General features: G+C 58.3%; 1 protein-coding gene across 2 annotated transcripts in view; it reads left to right on the top strand.

Annotated features, from left to right (window-relative positions):
• SPTBN4 (spectrin beta, non-erythrocytic 4) overlaps window positions 1–20,457 on the top strand; it is a 67,696-nt gene extending 47,239 nt beyond the window's left edge. For both annotated transcript variants that reach the window (XM_058674737.1, XM_058674738.1), the window contains 16 exons: window positions 6,380–6,604; window positions 7,262–7,351; window positions 8,978–9,256; window positions 9,334–9,464; window positions 9,849–10,053; window positions 10,952–11,332; window positions 12,235–12,479; window positions 14,306–14,444; window positions 14,545–14,629; window positions 14,774–14,970; window positions 15,421–16,070; window positions 16,764–16,833; window positions 17,136–17,428; window positions 18,321–18,494; window positions 18,646–18,688; window positions 19,274–20,457. In XM_058674737.1, the coding sequence (XP_058530720.1) occupies window positions 6,380–6,604; window positions 7,262–7,351; window positions 8,978–9,256; window positions 9,334–9,464; window positions 9,849–10,053; window positions 10,952–11,332; window positions 12,235–12,479; window positions 14,306–14,444; window positions 14,545–14,629; window positions 14,774–14,970; window positions 15,421–16,070; window positions 16,764–16,833; window positions 17,136–17,428; window positions 18,321–18,494; window positions 18,646–18,688; window positions 19,274–19,438 (3,372 nt within the window). In that variant the 3' untranslated portion in view covers window positions 19,439–20,457. The remainder of the gene's footprint in view (window positions 1–6,379; window positions 6,605–7,261; window positions 7,352–8,977; window positions 9,257–9,333; window positions 9,465–9,848; window positions 10,054–10,951; window positions 11,333–12,234; window positions 12,480–14,305; window positions 14,445–14,544; window positions 14,630–14,773; window positions 14,971–15,420; window positions 16,071–16,763; window positions 16,834–17,135; window positions 17,429–18,320; window positions 18,495–18,645; window positions 18,689–19,273) is intronic.
• Window positions 20,458–20,611: the final 154 nt, after the last annotated feature.

A 20,611-nucleotide genomic window follows, 5' to 3' on the forward strand; every position in this document is an offset into this window, starting at 1 on the left:
AAAACAAACACAACTAATGTGGCGGAGCGATGGCTGTCACGTGACAGTTTGCCCGAGGCCAAGCGCAGCTTGGTGCTTTCTGCGTGGTGAAGGGTGGGTTCCTGTTGCCCCCCTCCTCACTAACACTTGGCTGCCACAGGCTTCAGGCGTTTTTTTTTCCCAGTGTGACAGCAGGAAGTGACCCACCATGTGGTTCTCAGGGAACTGCTGACTGGGGCCTCCATATGGCTTCTTGGATATTTCCTTCTCTATGGGCACCTCCATGCGTCAACCAGCATGTCGAATTGCATCTTCCTTGCCTTTGGGCATTTCACCCAGCTCAGCCCAGCAGACCGGGCACCTCCCCCCTCCCCACCCCCCCGGCTGTCTGGTGGCTAGGCTGAGCCACGGAGAGGGCAAGGAGCTAGCTTGGAATCACACAGTGATCCCTATGCCCCATGTACCCCGGGGCAGGTCCCAGCTCAGGAGTCCTGAGGCCTTTCCCCAGCAGAGGGAGCCCGAGGCAGAGAGCAGCTCCCTGGCCACAGCCCCAGCTGCAGGCCAGCTGGGTCTGGTGCTGTCTGTGCAAGACAGGAGGGGACCACCCATGGTCCTGCCATCCTACCAGGCCGCCCAGGAGCCTGGGCTCTGGGTCGCTGGGGAACTGCTAACCTGGCCTCCCGGGGGCTGTGGGTGTGAGCCATCCGCCCTCCCCAACTCTCTCTCCTCTCTCTCAAGGGCTCTCAGCCCTCTCACCCCTCTGTGTCTTGTCGTTCTCTTCCTCTTGCTCCCTCTCTCCCGTCTTTCTCCTTTGGCCCTTCTTCCGTTGTTGCCTCCCTCTGTGCTGCTTGTTCACTCCCATCTCTGAATTCTCCATCTGTGTCCTCCCCCATCCCTGCTCCAGCTGCCTCAGCACACCCCCCAACTCTCCAGATCCAGGCCATGCGCCCTAGTCCTGTCTCAGGGCCTTGCAAATTGTCCTCGTGGGCTGAGGGGCCAGATGGTAGAGCCCAGGCTCCACAGTCCATCCCTCAGTGGCCCAGCCAGCTAGTGTGGAAGGCTGGGACTGGACCCTGGCATCTGATGGGGATTGGCACGGGAGTGGGTAGTGTACTGGAAGCTCTGCAGCTGTGGGGCTCAGGCCCCAGGGGACCCCTCACCATGCCCACCCCCTACACAAGGCTGCTCCTCCACTCTTCTTTCTGTTCCTCAGTTCTGTATACAGCACAGCGCAGCCAGGGGAAGCCAGACTTTGAATTCCTTTCCATTATTGAGTGACAGAGGGTGAGTGACCACACCATCTCCGAGCTTCCTCGTCCACCTCCAATCCAGAGAGGTAGAGAGGCTGAGAACTTGGTTGTGTGCTTGCTGTGGTCCTGGGTTCGAATCCTGGCAGGCAGTGGCTGCACCTCGCCTTGCTGTGCCCCAGTACTCCTGTTGGGCAGTGGAAAGACAGCCAGGTGGCTCCAGGTTGGTGCAGGGCGCGAGGTGGGAGGGAGTCAGAGCTTGCCCCCAAGACATTTTGAGAAGCAGCACCTTCTGTGTCATCTTGGACCTTTGGTATCTGTTTAAATGTTTTAGTTAAAATTCATGTATCCTAAAAAACACATCTCTGCTGTGTGCAGGTCAGTGGCTGTTAGCATATTCCAGAGCATTCCCATCAGCCCAAAAATAGCCCTTTCTGTACCCATTAGCGTTGTTCCCATTCCTCCCTCTGTCTCTCTACTTCGTGTATCTGTGGATTTGCCTGTCCCAGATGGGTCATGTGTTCGGAGTCATACAACACATGGTTCCCATGCAGCTGGGATCCTGCAACACGGATTGTGTGACCTGTCGTGGCTGGGCTGTGTGGAGTTCTGGCAGGAGGATGAGGAGTGGAAAGTAAAGTTTATCCTCCTTCCTGTCACACAAAGACACACACACACACACACATGCGCGCGCGCGCCACACACACACCTCCAGCGATGGAAACTTCCTCGTCCACATTTACAGAACATGCTGCATCTGCTTTCTTGTCCCATCGCGTGTGACCTAGGTGGGTACCCAGAAGTGCCTCCTCCTCTTAAACAGTTGCATAATATTCCCTAGGGTGGCATGGCAGTGATGTTAGGCAACCTTCTGCTGAGGAATGCCGGGACTGTCTCTGGAGCGCCAGCATTGCAGCAGCCATCTCTGTCCAGGTGCATTGGAACATTTCCTACATCACTCAGTGTGAAAGAAGGTTTGGGCTGCTTTTTGGGGACCCATTGATGGGTCTCTGCCTGTATACTCTCTGCCCCTGTTTGCAGGCAGTAAGTGGGTGCCCAGAACATGTGGTGTTCTGTGAGCAGAGTTGGTGTGTGGAGCTGCCATGTGTAGCATGTTTCAGACAATCTTGGAAAGTCCTACAATTTTAACCTGCACATTAGCACCATGATTTTGTAGGCAAAAGGCTCTAAAGGAAGTTCTGGGTAACTGAATTTTTTCCCCCAAATTGTTATTCTATTTATTTGAAAGACAGGGTGACAGAGACAGAGATCTTCCACCCCCTGATTCACTCTCCAAAGGGCTCCCGTGGTCAGGGCTAGACCAGAGCAAAGCCAGGAGACAGGAACCTGCTTTGAGACTCCCACATGGGTGCAGGGGCCCAAGCGCTTGGGCCATTTTCCACGGTTTTTCCAAGATGTAGAAGTAGCGAGTTGGATTGGAAGTAGAGCAGCTGGAACTTGAAACCAGTGTCCAAATGGGATACTGGCACTGTAGTGGCTTGACCCACTGTGTCATGGTGCTGCCCTGATTCTTCTGTAGCTTGCCATTGTGCCTTTTTAAATTTTCATCTTACATGGTTTTTATGCACAAGATTGTTTTCCCTCATCCATCAGGACTGCCTGGGGTATAGCCCCTGAAGACCCCAGGTTAGGGACAGGCAACCCCACAGTTCAGACATCATGTAAGACATGTGTGTCCTGTATACAAGCACTTGACATGGATACTGGCTTTCAATACTGATGACTCAAGTGAGCTGGCTCTTGCTGCCTGGACGTATGGTGAATTTGGAGCTTCACTCCAGTTGTCATGGTCATTTGGGGAGAGAACCAGGGAGTGGGAGTATTCAGTCTTTCCCTCTGTGTCTCTTGAAGAAAATTCAAGAACTCCAGCCCAAAGCCACTTGAGCTGAAAAGGAACTTTGTTGGCACACAACTCTGAAAACTCCATGTGGTATATAGCTTCAAGAATGGCTGGGTTACTCTGTTATGTCTTCAGGAATCTCTTTGGAAAGGAAAGGGGAGAAAGAGATAGAAAGAGAGGAATCGTCCATCTGCTGGTTCACTTCCTTGGCAACAGCCAAGAGTAGGCCAGACTAAACATCTGGGTCTCCCAAAACAAGTGACAGAGGCTCAAGTTCTTGAACCAGCACATCAGCAGGAAGCCAGATCAGAAGCAAAGCTGGGCGTGCTGATATGGAACATGGGCCTCTTAACAGCTGAGCCAAACACCAGCCTCAAGAATCTTCCCGTCCTTGTTTCTGAACCCCACGCTGGTTGGTGTTGGCCCCATGGTTGGCGAGTCTCCCCTTTGTGGTGGCAGCTGTGGATCCCATGGTCCCAGGTCCACATCCCAACACTGAGCATGGAGCCCAGGAGAACTGTTGCACACGTTCCAAGCAAAAGCGGGAAGCATTTTCATTGACTTGCCTTTGTCACATGCCCTGCTCGGATCCAATCCCTGTGGCCGAGAGAGTCAGTGATCTCATTGGCCGGGCCCGAATCACAGTTGTTATTCTTAGTCTTTTGTGTTGCAGTCTCTTGGGAAAGCCCAAGGGGTTCTCATTGGCCCATGTTGGTAGCATGAGCATCTCTGACCCCAATGGCAGCCAGAATGATTTCACTGCTCTGATTGGCTAGGCTTGGGTCGGATGACCAGTCCTGGGATTTGAGTTTCTTTAGTTCCTCCAAGAAGCTGAGACCCAAAGCAGGGGGTTTGAGGTGTTGGAAAGGAAGGGACAGAAGTTGGGCAGGCAAAACCAGCAACTCTGCTGCAGGACTTGGGAACTGAAGTCCCGATGAGGGTCTTGGGTTTTGGCCTGTCTGAATCTGGTATCACTTAATTTTATTGTGACTTTGTTTTCTTCCCTTGAGTTCCTTCCATCTGTTAGGAATCATACAAGAAATATGTAAATATATTCCTTTAGTACAAGGTCTTCCTAACCCAGTCTGCCTTCAGCCCACCTCCCGGGAGCCTCCAGGAGGATCTGGCGCACAGCCTGCTAGACCTCATCCTATGGGTTCACAGGGTCCCCTGGAAACGTTTGTCTCCTATTTCTCATGTTTAAGTTTCCAAATGAATTTTCATGGTTCAAACCTCAAAAAAAAAAAAAGATGTAAAAAATTCTGCATGAAAATCTTCTGCAGCCTCCCCTGGTTTCCATCCCCTTAGTTCTCATCCCCCAAGAAGATGCTGTCTGTGGTTAGTTTCTTTGTTTACTCCAGGGAATTTTCATGCGTGTGCAAAAAAACGTCCACTGTGAATACGTTTTGTATGTCAAGGTTAGCATGCTGGTCCCTTTTAGCAGTAACTCTTAGCAGGTATTCCATGGTAACATGGGCTGATTTCACTTTGTTCAAAAGGACTTATTTATTTATCTGAAAGGGAGACTGAGGGGAAAAAATCCTCCATCTGTTCAAACACTTTCAAATGGCCGCAACAGCTTGGGCCGGACCCAAGCCAGGAGCCTGGCTCTCCATCCAGGGACCCAAGAGCTGCCATCCCAGGCACAGTGGTAAGAAGCTGGATTGGAAGCAGAGCAACTGGGACTCAAACCAATACTCTGATATGGGATGGCAGTATTGCAAGTTGTTCCCAGTTCTGCTTCCCCTATAAACTCTGTGACAGTGAAATTCCTTGGACCAGTCCTCATGACTGCACGCCAGGGCTCCTTGACGCATATTCCTGGAAGTGGAAAGACAGGTGCCAGGCCAGGCTTCTGCACACTTTTGCACTCAGAGAAGGACCTGGCTCACCGCCTTTCCAAAAGAGCTCTGCCAATCTATGCCACAACTGGCACTGGCCAAGTGTGCCCATCCACCCGCTACATCGTTTCAATCTCTTCCCTTTCAGCCAATCAGATAACTGGAAAGGGCATCTCAAGTTAATCTGCATTTCCCCGCCCATTGGTGGGACCACGCTCATTTCTTCCTCTGCTGCCTGCCCACATGTCTGAGACCCAATTTCTCTCCTAGGCCGTGAAAGTGATTCATGTATGCATTGGACAAGGCCTCATGCAAGACCTGTGGTTGAGCCAGGCACTGTCCTAGACACTGGGGAGTAATAGCAGTGAACTATACGGAACTCCCTCCTCCCGGTGCTCATCCTCTGGAAGCAGGAATCCATTAAAAAAAAAAAAAATGCACAAGAGTGTTGCTCATGGGGAAGAGGTGGTGATGCAGTGAGTTAAGCTACTGCCTGAGACACGGGCATCCAATAACAGTACAGATTACAGTCCACTGCTCCGCCTCTGACCCAGCTCCCTGCTGATGGGCCTGGGAACGGTCAGGGTTAGCCAGAAGAGACTTCTAGGTTCCTGGCTTCAAACAGGCCCAGCCCTCACCCCTCTTCCAGCCATGGGAATCATCTGGGGAATGAATGAGCATCTAGATGGAGAATCTCTCTCTCTCTCTGCCTTTCAAATAAATGTGTGGGTGTGTGTGTGTGTGAGAGAGAGCACCCACTGTGGAGATAAAAGAGGCAGGATCTTCTAGGTGAGCTTGGTTCCTTACTCTAACACTAGTGTGTACCATCTGTCATCTCACCTTCTGTCTTGCAGCACGCACAAGACTTGAGTGGATGTGGAAGCATTTTCCTTCCCCCACTGGGTCAGGTGCATGCCTCTTTGTCACCGTGGTTTTGTATTTCCTCCATCCCAAGATGAGTAAAAACAAAAAACCAAAAAACCCTCTAAGGGTTCCTTCTAGTGCCTTTCTGCACCCCTGGAAGCCATCTGGAGTTGTTTTCCATCCAAGGAGTAAGGAAGGGCTCCAGTCAAGCTGGCCAGCCAGTTGGCGGTGATCACTCACTCAGTGATCTATCTGGTCCTTGGAGACAGGGTCGACATCTGTGAAAGGCATGGACTTCCCTGTGTATTCGCCGGCTCTGTTTTGGCCATTTCATTTGCTGCTGCAGCCTGTCAGTCACCCAGATCACTATGGGTGTGTGTGTGTGTGTGTGTGTGTGTGTGTTGGGTGTCTGGAAAGGTTCCCTGGAAACCTAGGCCCGCCCGCGGGAACCGCAGAGCCAGGAACCCAGGCAGCGGTCAGCCGCGCAGGTGGGCTGCAGCATTTCCACAAGCCATCAAGCCAGGTGGATGCAGAGGCGTGGGCAGCGGGGAGAGGCCCGGCTGACCCTGTCCCTTGTCCATCTACAGTCGATGGAGTCGCAGGTGGAGGAGTGGTACCGCGAGGTGGGAGAGCTGCAAGCGCAGACCGCGGCGCTGCCGCTGGAGCCGGCGAGCAAGGAGCTGGTGGGCGAGCGGCAGAACGCGGTGGGCGAGCGCCTGGTGCGCCTGCTGGAGCCGCTGCAGGAGCGCCGCCGCCTGCTGCTCGCCTCCAAGGAACTGCATCAGGTGGCGCACGACCTGGACGACGAGCTGGTGAGAGGTGGGGGCAAGGGAGGGACCGGGCAAGGGGCGGGGTCTCCCGAGGACTGAGACCCACCCACTCCGTCCAGAGGACCTCACACTCACTCTTCGTTACTTCCTCCCCTCTTTACTCATCTGTGGGTGTTCTCCCTCTCTCACTTCCTGATTTGCTTATTCATTCCTTTAACTCACTCATTGGTCCTTGTGGACCCAGCCCGGTGTTTGGGTGACCAGGGATGACCCCCACTGCTGCTCACAAAGGATTCTGAATGCAGAGGAGGAGACGCTCGCCCCCTGGGTGGCTAGAGCGGTGATGGGAGGAAATTCCAGGTCATGGAAGCTGGGAGAAGGCAGCCGACCAAAACTTCCGGAAAGGAGGGAGCCTCTGAGACAGGACAGGAAATGAAGTGGTGGGTAATCCAGCTGAGAGCAGAAGGGGCACGGAAACTCCCAGAAGCCAGGACTGGAGGTGCTCAGAATAAGGTGTGAGCTTGGTATGAATGTGGAGGAGAGGCAGACAGAGCAGGTGGGGAGGGCAGGTGAGAAATGCGAGATGTAACCGGGCTCCATGGGGATGAAGGGCCTTGGGTTCTGGGCTGCAGGGCTCCTGGGGTGCATCCTCCCACACCCTCCATGCCGATTGACCCACTCTCTGTGTTGCCTCCCCAGGCCTGGGTTCAGGAGCGACTGCCACTGGCCATGCAGACAGAAAGAGGCAGCGGTTTGCAGGCTGTGCAGCAGCACATCAAAAAGAACCAGGTGAGCTGGACCAGATGAGGGAGTGAGCCAGGACACACTGGAGCACGGATGGCAGAAAAGAGCTCAGGGTGCCTGAGTCAAGAAAGGGGCATGGAGGGGCCCACAGCAGATGCCCAGGCATCCAGGTCCCTCTATGTGCACTGGGCATGTCTGGGTTGTGTGTGTGGCAGAGTCACGTTCCTCTCTGATAGCCTTGTGCCCAGGTCAGACCTCTCCTGCAGACACTAAAATCCTCTGACAGATTCGAGTCTCTGTCCTCCCTGGCCACACAGAAGACAGCTAATCCCTCTCAAAAAACAAATTAGTTAAATAAAATTAAATCAAAAAGACTCAGCCCCCATCCAGGGACAACATTTCTCAGTTCACCTGAAGTTCCGTGCTTGCCCCTGAACCCACTGAGGTGGCCAGGGATTTGGACTGCCACTTAGCCTGGCCTGGGCCACTCACCTCACCTCCAGAACCTGCTGGGGGAGCCTCCATGACCCAGGCTCAGGTGGGGGCAAAGGGGTGTTCTCCAAGAGCAAAGTCAGATTCCCACTGCAGAGCTAAGTTACTGGTTGCTGGGTCAGGAAAGCATGAAGTATCGAGAAATACAGAAACCCAGCAAATGGCCATAGGGAGTCTAGTAGGTGAAAGGGTGCCACCTGGAGCTGAAAGAGTCGGGATGGGGTACTCTGTTCACAGCTGGGTAAGAACTTAAGAAGGGCTAGAGCAGTGGTTCTCACACTGCCTGAGAGAGGAACCCTACCGGGTTCAGTGCTGAGTGTGGGATGCACCGGGGATTGATGAACAGGCGACAGCGCCCTCCCCGACAAGGGAGGCTCTGGTCCACAGGTCACCACCCACCTTGGGACTCTGGCCAGTGCCTTGCAGTGCTCCGCTGTCCTCATCTGTGAGATGGGAGTGTTCCTGGTCAGTGAAGGGAGTGAGGAGGGCGTGGCCCTGGTGCTCAACCCTGGGCAGGCAGCAGGTGTCTTACTGGCTCTGTGTGTACCAGGTGAGGAAACCAGCACAGGTGAAGCCAGGGACTCAGCTGGTGCAGAGCTGGTAGGGGATGGTGGTCCTCTAATCGTGATATGGTTCCGTGTGTGCACGTCTGTCTGTGCCCCCGAAGCCATGCCCCTTATTACACAGGACCCCCATGAAAGCCCAAATCTGCAGGTTCTCAAGTCCCTTAGACAAAATGGCATGGTACCGGGGTACAGCCTGCACCCACGCAGATGACGTGGTCTCCAGATGATTTGTACTTGATACCAGGTCAGGGCCGTGGATGCAGTTGCTGCCCTGTGTTGTTGGGAAATAATGTGCCATGCAGACTCAGGGTGGTTTTGTTTGTTTGTTTGTTTGTTTCTCCTGAACGCGTTCCACCTGCGGTGGTGGAGCTGGAGTGCAGAGGCGCACCTAGGGAGTCTCCCCTCCCCCATACATTCCTTGGCTCTGCCTTTGACGCCAGACTGCTTGCCCGCCAGCCAGGCTGGGGCTCTGGGGAGCCACTGCTCACATGACGCTTCCAGAGTCCCTGGCTAGCGACCAGGGGGTGCTGTCAAGGTTAGCTTCCCTCCCCTTCCCAGAGCTAGGAACACGAGGAACGTCCCTCTCTATTCGTCCCCACCTCCCGCCCTCCAGGGACTGCGGCGGGAGATCCAAGCCCACGGGCCGCGACTGGAGGAGGTACTGGAGCGCGCGGGCGCGCTGGCGTCCCTGCGCAGCCCCGACGCCGAGGCCGTGCGCCGGGGCCTGGAGCAGTTGCAAAGCGCCTGGACCGGCCTGCGGGAGGCGGCGGAGCGGCGGCAGCACGCGCTGGACGCCGCCTTCCAGGTGGAGCAGTACTACTTCGACGTGGCCGAGGTGGAGGCGTGGCTGGGCGAACAGGAGCTGCTCATGATGAGTGAGGACAAGGGCAAGGTGCGCCCGGGTTGGGGGGCAGGAGCGGGGCCTGGGGGCGCCACTGCCGCCTCAACGAGGGCGCCGTGTGTCCCCAGGACGAGCAGAGCACTTTGCAGCTGCTGAAGAAGCACCTGCAGCTGGAGCAGGGAGTGGAGAACTACGAGGAAAGCATCGCTCAGCTGTCGCGCCAGTGCCGGGCGCTGCTGGAGATGGGGCACCCTGACAGGTGGGCGGGGCCGAGCGACACCAGGGAGGATGGAAGTGAGGAGAGGAGAGGGTGGGAGAGGGGGTGAGGGCAGCTTCTCCAAAGCCTGGCCCAGGGGTGCGGTCTGAGAGGAGCCCAGGGCAGGGCTCCCAGTGAGCTGGGAGATTCAAGAGGAGGTGAGGCAGGTCTGCACAAGTAGGCTGGCAGCTGCAGTGAAGGACAGGTAGAGGCTGGGCATGGCTGGGATGGGGGTGACATGCTCCCGCGTTGGGCACTGAGATGCGAGGGGAGGGGGAATCTGAGGTGGCAGCCCCCACCCCAGAATTGAAGGCGGGGGTCACAGCTGTGTCCCAGGAGTCTCAGAGGGCTCCATGCCTGGCGGTCCCTCCCTGTCCACTTGGTCAGCGAGCAGATAAGCCGGCGGCAGTCCCAGGTGGACCGCCTGTACGTGGCCCTCAAGGAGCTGGGCGAGGAGCGCAGGGGCGGCCTGGAGCAGCAGTACTGGCTGTACCAGCTCAGCCGCCAGGTGGATGAACTCGAACACTGGATCGCAGAAAAGGAGGTGGTGGCCGGCTCGCCTGAGCTGGGTCAGGACTTTGAGCATGTCTCGGTGAGTAGAGAGAGCCGCAGCGGTGACAACACCAGTGGGCCGGGGTGGGGAATGTTCCAGTCCTCTGGGCCTGTTCCCCTCAGTCCCAGCGTGAGGATGGTGATGATGGTGATGATGGCAGCTTCAGACTGCAACATAGTATCATCCTGTTCTTATCCTTACCATTGTTGCTACAGCAAATACACTCACTATGTGTGAGGTTTTATTCTCTCTTTTTAAAAAAGATTCATTTCTTTTTATTGGAAAGTCAAATTTACAGAGAGAAGGAGAGACATACAGAAAGATCTTCCCTCCACTGGTTCACTCCCTGAGTGGCCACAATGGCTGGAGCTGAGCTGATCCAAAGCCAGGAGCTTCTTCCAGGTCTCCCATGTGGGTGCAGGGTCCCAAGGCTTTGGGCCATCCTCCACTGCTTTCCCAGGCCACAAGCAGGGAGCTGGATGGGAAGTGGAGCTGCCGGACATAAACCGGCACCGATATGGGATCCCAACATGTACAAGGCAAGGGTTTTGGCCACTAGCCTACCGGGTCAGGTCGGGGTTTTATTCTCTCAAAAGGCAGAGACAGACAGCTCCCATTCAAATGCCCTCAACAGCTGGAAACCAATGCAGGCCATGCCCACCTTGGTGGCAGGGAGCCCATCCGGCACCTGCTGCTTCCCTGAGTGCACATTAGCAGGAGATCGGCATCAGGAACAGAACCAGGACTCCAGCACAGGGACATTCATGAGGGATGTGGGCATCTCAGCTGGCAGCTTGACTGCTTAACCCCTGTCTTTATCATTGTAATGATTTGCGCCCACCACAAGATGGGGGGCTGAAAGGAGGCTGGGCTGTGCGCTACCTTTGCAACACTTGGCTGTGATCCCACCCCTTCCCCGCCCCCTCCCTGATGGCAGGTGCTGCAGGAGAAATTCTCAGAGTTTGCCAATGAGACGGGCACAGCAGGGCGGGAGCGGCTGGCGGCTGTGAACCAGATGGTGGACGAGCTGATTGAGTGCGGCCACACAGCAGCGGCCACCATGGCCGAGTGGAAGGATGGGCTGAATGAGGCCTGGGCCGAGCTGCTGGAGCTCATGGGCACCCGTGCCCAGCTGTTGGCTGCCTCACGGGAGCTGCACAAGTTCTTCAGTGATGCCCGGGAGCTGCAGGGCCAAATTGAGGAGAAAAGGAGGCGGCTGCCCCGCCTGACCGCGCCGCCGGAGCCCAGGCCCAGCGCCAGCTCCATGCAGCGTTCACTGAGGGCCTTTGAGCATGACCTGCAGCTCCTCGTGTCCCAGGTGGGGCAGCATGGGGGATGTGGGCAGCAGGGTGGAGGGAGGGGCCGGCAGAACAGGCTAAAGGCCTGCTGAGGGGCAGGGGGAATAGATAGCTGGCCTGTGCTACACCGTAAGGGGGTTTCCTGAAGGGAACTTGCGGGGGGGCCGGGATATAGGAGGGGAGGGGCAGAAATCAGTTATGGGGTCAGCAGCAGTGGGGATTACAAGGCCTGAGGAGTCAGGTGGAGAAGAAGCTACCAAACCTGGGAACCCTCCAGTAGTAGAGTCAAAGGAAACTGGTAACCCGGAAGATTTTAAAATTCATTCATTTATTTGCAAGCTAACTGCCAGGTCACTCTTCTGAGGCCCTGGCAATCCAGGGAGGGGCCAGAGCTGGGAGCTGGGAGCTGGGGACTGGGAGCCCAGCGTAGGTCTTTCACGTAGGTGGCAGGAGCCCAGGTACTTGAGCCATCCCACTGCCCCCTCCCTGGGTCTTTATTCACATAGTATCAGACTCAGGTCCTGCAGTGTGGAACATGGGGGTCTCAACTGCTAGGCCAATTGCAGACCCTCTAGGCAATTATTTCATAAAACGTAGGATTCAACCCAAACGTCCGACAGCCATGACATGGTAGCTGTGAGGGAAACGGGGCAACGATAAGTGTGCAATAGGGTAATTACAACAGGAGAGGCTTTCCCAATGGACTTGGGCAGCCCTGATAAGGTTGGGGTCACCTGAAGAAGCAGGTGGCAGCCACGATACAAAGGGGGCCTCCCAGCCCCAGGGTTGTGGGAACCTTCCCGCTAGATATAGAAGTCAGAAAGCAGATGGGTTAGGGGCAGGAGGGACTGTAGGTGCAGACATATCCGTGGGGTCCCTTGTGGGGGTGGAGACCCCCCGTGCCGACCCACTGTGCCCACAGGTTCGGCAGCTGCAGGAAGGGGCCGCCCAGCTGCGGACAGTGTATGCAGGGGAGCATGCTGAGGCCATTGCCAACCGGGAACAGGAGGTGCTGCAGGGCTGGAAGGAACTGCTGGCCGCCTGTGAGGATGCCCGCCTGCACGTCAGCTCCACGGCCGACGCCCTGCGCTTCCACAGCCAGGCCCGCAACCTGCTCTCCTGGATGGATGGCATCGCCGGCCAGATCGGGGCAGCCGACAAGCCCAGGTACCCCTGGTCTCTGCCACCCCTGGGATTCCCACTGCATCGGGCAGCCTCCCCTCTCCAGTGCCCTTCCAACATGCCAACACCCAAGGAGCACTTCCGAATGCCATCTTCTAGATGGTTCCACTGTGTTCAGACTCTATGTCTGGCCCTGGTGGGACTCGGAGTACAGGGGATGCCCCTGCCTTCTCTACCCGCTGCCCACTGCTGCCCTGTCTGTGGGATCACAGCCTGGGTGTGAGGTTTCACACATCAGGTGTCTCCATGGCTTTCCCCACGTGGTTCCATGTGAGTGTCAGGTAGAAGACCCGGGGCCCTTCATCACTCCACCCTTGGAGTCCTTTGCTGGACCAAAGGAACAGCAGGAAGGCATTAGGTACATTAGGTACAGCGCCTGCACATGTCTGCTGTTGGCTGCGTGCCACCCCAACCCTCCCCACACACACAGGCTGGACATTCAGTCTGGCCACGTGGCCAGGAAGAGGACCCAGAGAGGGTGGACAGGTGGTGTTGTTTGTGTGACTGGTGCCTGAACTCCATTCACTTACTCAGAAGGTATTCATGGAGGGCTGGGCGTGCCATGTGGTGGGCAAGACCGGGCCCTGCCCTAGGGTGTGGCATGCACACACACACACACAAAGTCGCCGTGTTATAGAAGAGAGAAGTCGTGTGGAGCAGAGTGAAGTGGGGTGAGGGGACGCGGGGACAGCTGGCAGGCCCGTCTGACAGCATGGCATTGTACATGCTCCGGGTGACATAGTGACGCGTCTCTCAGCACAGAGCCCCAGGGATGTTCATTGCCAGGTGGGCCTGCTGGGTGGGACTGCCAGGAGGACGTGTGCACCCAGGAGGTCTTCTGGAGCTGAAACTGCTAACTGCAGAATGTTCTGGCATCTAGCATTTGCTCTGGACACACAATACCTTAGCATGGCCCTGTCTAGGTGCTGTATGATGCAAGCTACGCACGTAACTTCAACTGTTCTTAGACCCGTGTTAACACAGTTAAGTGGGCAAGTGGAGAAGTTCATGTCACACTAACCCATTATCATTAGCCCGTGGTACTTAAAAGGTGGTCCTTCTTACATGACAACAGTTATTAAAGTAAGGGCATTCTTTTTTTTTTTTTTTAAAGATTTATTCATTTTATTACAGCCAGATACACAGAGAGGAGGAGAGACAGAGAGGAAGATCTTCCGTCCGATGATTCACTCCCCAAGTGAGCCGCAACGGGCCGATGCGCGCCGATCCGAAGCCGGGAACCTGGAACCTCTTCCGGGTCTCCCACGCAGTGCAGGGTCCCAATGCATTGGGCCGTCCTCAACTGCTTTCCCAGGCCACAAGCAGGGGGCTGGATGGGAAGTGGAGCTGCCGGGATTAGAACTGGCGCCCATATGGGATCCCGGGGCTTTCAAGGCGAGGACTTTAGCCGCTAGGCCACGCCGCCGGGCCCAGTAAGGGCATTCTTAACGTGAAACCCTGGCATGCTAGTGTGCACCTTACCCATCAGCCTGTCTCCAACAGGCTAGTCTCATGTCCAGGGCTCAGGGACCTGCACAATGGGCACAGCTGGTAGGGAGCTGTTGGCCAGTAGAACCTTAAGAAGCCTTGTTAATTGGAAAGCCTAAAATATTGACCTTGAAATTCCTGGAAGGTTAGAGTCACTGTAGTGCCAAATGCTGGCATCTTGCAAAGTTGAAAAATTCTGGGATTCCTGAGGTACCTGAGGTACCTTCATTATTTACTTGTAGGATGTCCCTAGGGTTGGTGGGTGGAGGGAGGTCGCCTGAACTCAGACCCTCCGCCCCCCGCCCTCTGTCTACCCGCTGTAGGGACGTGTCGTCCGTGGAGGTGCTTATGAATTACCACCAGGGCCTGAAGACGGAGTTGGAGGCGCGGGGCCCCGAGCTGTCCGCCTGCCAGGAGTTGGGACGCTCCCTGCTGCTTAACAAGAGTGCGATGGCTGATGAGGTGGGGAGGGGCCGGGGGTCCCCCTCGGCACCTCCCACCCCCCCACAGGCACTCTGCCCTGGGAGCCACTCCTGATGCCCCTCCCACCCCCCCTGCACAGATCCAGGCACAGCTGGACAAGCTGGGAGCCAGGAAGGAGGAGGTGTTGGACAAGTGGGACCGCCACTGGGAGTGGCTACAGCAGAGTGAGTGGGGGACCCCTGGCACAGGTGGACCCCTCAGAAGCAATTACAGAAGGGGCTGATGTGGACAAGGCCCACAGGGGCAGGCCTGGGTTAGGGGAGAAGAGAGCCCTCACCCCGTGTGCCTTCCACCACCCCCACCCCCAGTGCTGGAAGTGCACCAGTTTGCACAGGAGGCGGTGGTCGCGGACGCCTGGTTGACGGCCCAGGAGCCACTGCTGCAGAGCCGGGAGCTGGGCAGCAGTGTGGACGAGGTGGAGCAACTCATCCGCAGGCACGAGGCCTTCCGCAAGGCGGCTGCCGCCTGGGAGGAGAGGTTCAGCTCCCTGCGGCGCCTCACCACGGTCAGAGCAGACCCACAGCTTGGGGGAGGGGCTGTGGTGGGAGAGGGCCCAGGCAGACCCTGGCCGGACACACCCAGGGACAGGGGGAAGAGATGGGCCAGCAGTGATGGCTGGAGAGGGGAAGGGGGTGTTTGACAAAGGGATGGGCCAGAACAGGGAGGGCTGGGGACAGTATCAAGGACTGGGGGAAAGCACTAGAACACATGTTTCCCGGTGGTTGGGGGGCATCTGGGAGAATGATGAGAGACCGTGTGGCTGGGGCTCAGGGGATGGAGGGAGTGGGGGTCAGGAAGGCAGCAAGAGGTGGCTTAGCAATGGTGTCTGTACGAGGGCAGCAGAGTGGCTCAGGGCCACTTGGGTTTTCTGGGGGGGGAGAGTGGTCTCCGTGGAGCTGCCTTGCAGGCCTGGCCTCAGCTGCTTCCCCGCCCCTGGCTCCCCGCTCTCCCCCAGATCGAGAAACTCAAAGCAGAACAGAGTAAGCAGCCTCCCACGCCGCTGCTGGGGCGCAAGTTCTTCGGGGACCCCACGGAATTGGCGGCCAAGGCGGCGCCCCTGCTGCGGCCCGCGGGCTACGAGAAGAGCTTGGAGCCCCTGGCCCGCCGGGCCTCGGACACGCTGTCAGCAGAGGTGCGGACCCGGGTGGGCTATGTGCGCCAGGAGCTCAAGCCCGAGCGCCTCCAGCCGCGCATTGACCGGCTGCCCGAGGTCCCGGGCAGGGCAGAGGCCACGGGTCCACCGGCCACGCCTGAGGACACGGCCGAGACCTCTAGGACTCCCTCGACCCCCGCGGCGGTAGTGGCGGCGACCGAGCAGGCCCGGCCATCACCGCGACCCGAGCGTCAGGAATCCACCGAGCGCGCGGAGGAGCTGCCCAGGCGGCGGCGGCCAGAGCGCCAGGAGTCGGTGGAGCCCTCGGAGGAGGCAGCCCGGAGGCGGCGGCCCGAGCGCCAGGAGTCGACGGAGCAGCACGAGGCGGCACACAGTCTCACCTTGGGCCGCTACGAGCAGATGGAGCGGCGGCGCGAGCGACGGGAGCGGAGGCTGGAACGACAGGAGTCCAGCGAGCAGGAAACGCCCACCAGGGGCGACCTGGCTAGGGGGTGAGGCCCCTGGGACTGGTGGGGGTGGGGTGCAGAGAGCGGTGGGGGGGGGGGGGAGACGCAGGGCAGACACAGGTCCAGGAGAGGGTTCAGGAGGAGGTGTCCAAGAGCACCTATTATCACTGAGCTGAGAAGGCCCTTGCTTCGGTTTCCCCACTGGGTCCCTTTCTCACATTGCCAGCAGCATGGTGGAAGGAGCTGTTGTCACACCCTACTGCAAGAGAGGACAGCCAAGGCTGGGAGGGAGTGCCACTGGGCTTTGGGGGAGTGCAACCTGGAGCCTGGGTCTTTGAGAACACGCAAGGTCCCCGAAAGGGGGACGCTGGGTCAGCAGTCAGTGACTTCCTGTCCTGTTTACTATAAGTAAACTTTCCTTGTTGCTGGCATAGTCTGGGTACACCCACTCGGTAGCCAGTGTGTGTGTGTACATTGGGACCCTGCCTTCAAGGGTCTCACAGTCCAGGAGGGGACACATACTAGTCCCCTTTGGTAGTAACCTAGAACTGGTTAGGGCGGGTGGTCCCTCGTCCTGGGAGAAAAGCATCTGTGTGTCCCCAGGATCCAAAGGGCTGGTTTGCCCTGTCTGCTTAAAGTCCCTGCGAGGGGACCCTGGCCATCTCAGACCCCCCCAGGTGGGGTGGGAGGATGTGCCTCCTCCACTTCCACCGGGTGTCTCTGTGTCCCCTCCCCCAGGAAGGCCACTCTGGCTGACATCGTGGAACAGTTACAGGAGAAGGAAACCGGCCCAGGGCTCCCCGCTGGGGTAAGTGGAGCCTCACCTGAGCTGGAGTTTGGGGAACACCCCCCCTTCCTCAGAGCAGGTAGAAGTCAGGATCTCAGGAACAGCCTGGAGTGCCAAGCCCTGGGTCCCCTGCTACCCGCTCCTTGCCTCACCTCGCCTCGCAGGTGCACTCCCAAAACTCATAGGGGCCCGTAAGAGTTCCCGCACCCTAAGATCTTTACACATTCACCTCCAAGACAGCAAGCAGAGGGGACCCCAGGCCCAGGGGGGCGCCCCCAGATCCCCTCATGGACAGCATTCCTCACCGCCCTCCCCTCACACAGCCGTCACTGCCTCAGCCACGCGAGCTTCCCCCTGGCCGCCTGCCCAATGGCCTGGAGCCACCTGAGCGGACACCTCGGCCCGACCGGCCTCGGGCACGGGACCGGCCCAAGCCTCGCCGGCGGCCGAGGCCCAGGGATGGGGGCGAGGGCGGGGGCAGCCGGCGCTCGCGCTCCGCCCCGGCCCAGGGCGGCTCTGCCCCCGCACCGCCACCGCCACCCACGCACACGGTGCAGCACGAGGGTTTCCTGCTGCGCAAACGCGAGCTTGACGCCAACCGCAAGTCCTCGAACCGGTGAGCGAGTTGGCGGGACTCTGGAAGCAGGTCCCAGGCTCTGGATGTTCAGTGTAGGAAGAGGTGTGGGGTGGGAGGGTATGAGGAAAGGGGTGGAGTCGGAGGAGGGGCGGAGCTCAACATCAAGGATGCCAAGCCATGGCCAGGAGGGACGGGGCCCAAGGTTGATGCCAAGTAGTGGAGCTTAGATGGGGAACTGAAACTATTAAGAAAGTGAATAAATTAGGACCCAAACTTAGAGCAAGCAAAGGTTGACTGCCGCTAAACAGCAAAGTACAGGGATGTCTAGAGGTGTCCAGTGACAATGTGAAGTGGAGTCCAGAGAGGCCATTGAGTGGGGTGGGTCAGCCCTCAAATTTGCAGTTGCAGGAGGCTCTGATGAGGGATTTAGCCCATGCCTGGAGGGCTAAGTGGAAGGGTGAGGGGTCTCACAGGTTTCCAGTTCTCTGTTGTTCCACCACATGTCCCACTGGGAAGTGCAGCCAATGCGGAGAGCTCTGGCTTGCAAGGGGCGTGGGGTGGGGCACAGTCCCTAGAGGCCAGGTGGGAAGGTGGGGGTCTGGAGGAGTTCCTTTCTCTTGTGCCTCAGCCAAGGTGAGCATAAACAGGAGCACCTGGTGGGCTTTGCACGTGGTAGGGGTTTCCTCCCCTTGGCTGGAAGCAGATCACGTGAGGGGCAGGTGAGAGCAGAAGGGAGCACAGGTTGGTGGTGGAGATCGCGGCTGTCTTGCCTTCGGAAAGTCCAGCCTGGGGAAGTGTGACCACAGCAGGCACCAGCCTGGGGAAGGCCTCTGCACCATTCTCAGCTCAGTCCGGCTGCAGTGGCAAAGGCCCCAGAGCCCCCCAGGAAGAGGGCTGCGGGTCTCCCTTGAGCCTCCTCTCATCACCCCAGGTCGTGGGTGAGCCTGTACTGCGTGCTCAGCAAAGGGGAACTGGGCTTCTACAAAGACTCCAAAGGGCCAGCCTCGGGGGGCACCCATGGCGGAGAGCCCCTGCTCAGCCTGCACAAGGCCACCAGCGAGGTGGCCAGTGACTACAAGAAGAAAAAGCACGTCTTCAAGCTCCAGTGAGCCCCCCTTCCCCGCCCCGTCAAGGCCCCAGCCTCCCACTCTCTCAACCAGCTGGCTCTTGGAGGATTTGGGGGAAGGCAGGGAATGGGAGCAGGTGGGCTGGGCCTCTTGTCCAGATCCTCCAAGTCCTGTGTCCCCTTCCTGCAGGACCCAGGATGGCAGCGAGTTTTTGCTGCAAGCTAAAGATGAGGTGAGAGCTGGTCCCATCCCTCTGCTGAGCTCCTGGCTCCAAGGGACAGGGCTGTAGGAAGGAATGCCTGAGATGGGGGTGGTGGGTCTGGGAGTGCTGCCTGGAGGCGCTGGCCATGTCTGGCCTCCTGGTGAGGGGAGGAGCACCAAGGCTTAGCTGGGGATAGGTTGGAAAGAGGCTGGTCTCCCACTTGGAGAAGGTTGGGTTTTGTCCCAGAGATGCGAGGAAGCCAGGGTGGGGTTTGGGTCCAAGGGAGGGTGATGGTGACATAGAGGAAAGATCTGTTTGGCTGCCATGTGCAGGATGGCAGAGGTGGGGGAGCCCGGGGCTTGTGGAGAGGGAGAAGAGGCAGGCCTCAGCAGCCAACACCCGGCAGTGCTCCATGGGCACCCGTGACTCCGTCTGCTGTAGCATGTGGCTGTGGCATGAGTTTCCACACATTAGCACACAGGAATGTCTTGGACAGAGCCTGGCACAGAAGGTGCCACATGGCTGTGTGGCAGCCTCCTCCCTGACTTCCTAGAACAGGTGCACAGGTTAGCATCTGATTGGAGGTTCTGACTCCGCCCCCCTTCCTTCCTGCAGGAGGAGATGAATGGCTGGCTGGAGGCCGTGGCCAACTCGGTGGCAGAGCACGCGGAGATCGCCCGCTGGGGCCAGACGCTGCCCACCACGTCGTCCACGGATGAGGGCAACCCCAAGCGGGAGGGCGGGGAGCGGGAGCGCAGGGCCAGCGGGCGCCGGAAGTGACAGCCTAGCCGGGGGCCACACCCTCGCCCATCCTCTCTGCACTGTGGGCACAAAGACACTTTCTCCTCCGCAGGGGCCGGAGCCCCCCAGTTCCACCACTGCGGACGTGCCATGATGGGCACTGGGAAGGAGGGGCCTTCTCCCGCACCCCAAGAAGTGGTAGGGGACGACTGCCCCCATAGCCATATACCAGCCCCTTCCTGCTCGCCAACTTCCCCTCCACCCCAGGTGCTGGGGCGCAGTGATTTTTATGCAATAACTGAGCTTGCTGGGGTGGGCAGGAGGCCTGCTGAGCCGAGCCCCATGCCCCGATATGCCGTAGATCCTGCCCCAAGAAGTCGGGGTGGCGGTGGTGGTGGGGGCGGCGACCATTCCTGTCCCCTCTCTGTCCTAGGGATGGGCACGGGGGCGCTGGTGAGGGCCCCTGGGCCATCCAGGGTGCTAGGGGGTGGAGAGGGGACCCCTCCTGCCTGCCTTTACCTCACTTCCAATGCTGCCTTGACCTCTCTGGCTGGGATGGGGGAGTGAAGGCACCCCCTGCCCAAGCCCCTGCACTCCTGTGCCGCAGAGCCATGCGGTTCACTCCTGACTTAGTTTATTTTTGCAAAATGTCCACCTCCCACCCCCGCATCCGCGAAGGGACGTCCCAGCTCGACATCCCCCGCCCTTTCTCTCTGCTCCCCTCCTCCAGCTGTAAATGCCACTTCCCCAGGGGAGGGGGGAGGGACAGCCCTCCCCCGCCCCCCTGCATGCTTCTGGCTGGTGCACCTTCCCGGGGAGAGGGGGAGCCGGCTGTGGGCAGCCTCCCTCGCCCCCCAAGGCTACCCGGAGAAGCCGCCGGGGCCCCAGGAAGGGTGGGACAGTGTGGCGGGCGCACACTATGTACCTACAATAAACCCTTTGGCTTTCACAGGCCGTGCTGGTTTGTTTCGCGTTTTCTGGGTTCCTCCCTGGAGGGCTGGATGTGGGGGGGCAGGAGAGGGGGAGCGCGTAGCTCCAGAGAACATCCAGGGGTACCCTCAGATGTGGGCTCGCATGCCCGTCAATGCCTTTCCTAAAAGGAGAACCCTAACAGCGACGGGGCCACTTGGTCTGACTTCCCCTACAAAGGCGCCGCGGGATCCCGCCCCGTCCAGGACAGGAAAGACGCACCTCTTTGAAGGAGGCCGAGTG

Source organism: Ochotona princeps, chromosome 16 (genome assembly GCF_030435755.1).
Source record: "Ochotona princeps isolate mOchPri1 chromosome 16, mOchPri1.hap1, whole genome shotgun sequence".
In the NCBI taxonomy this organism is placed as follows: Eukaryota; Metazoa; Chordata; class Mammalia; order Lagomorpha; family Ochotonidae; genus Ochotona; species Ochotona princeps.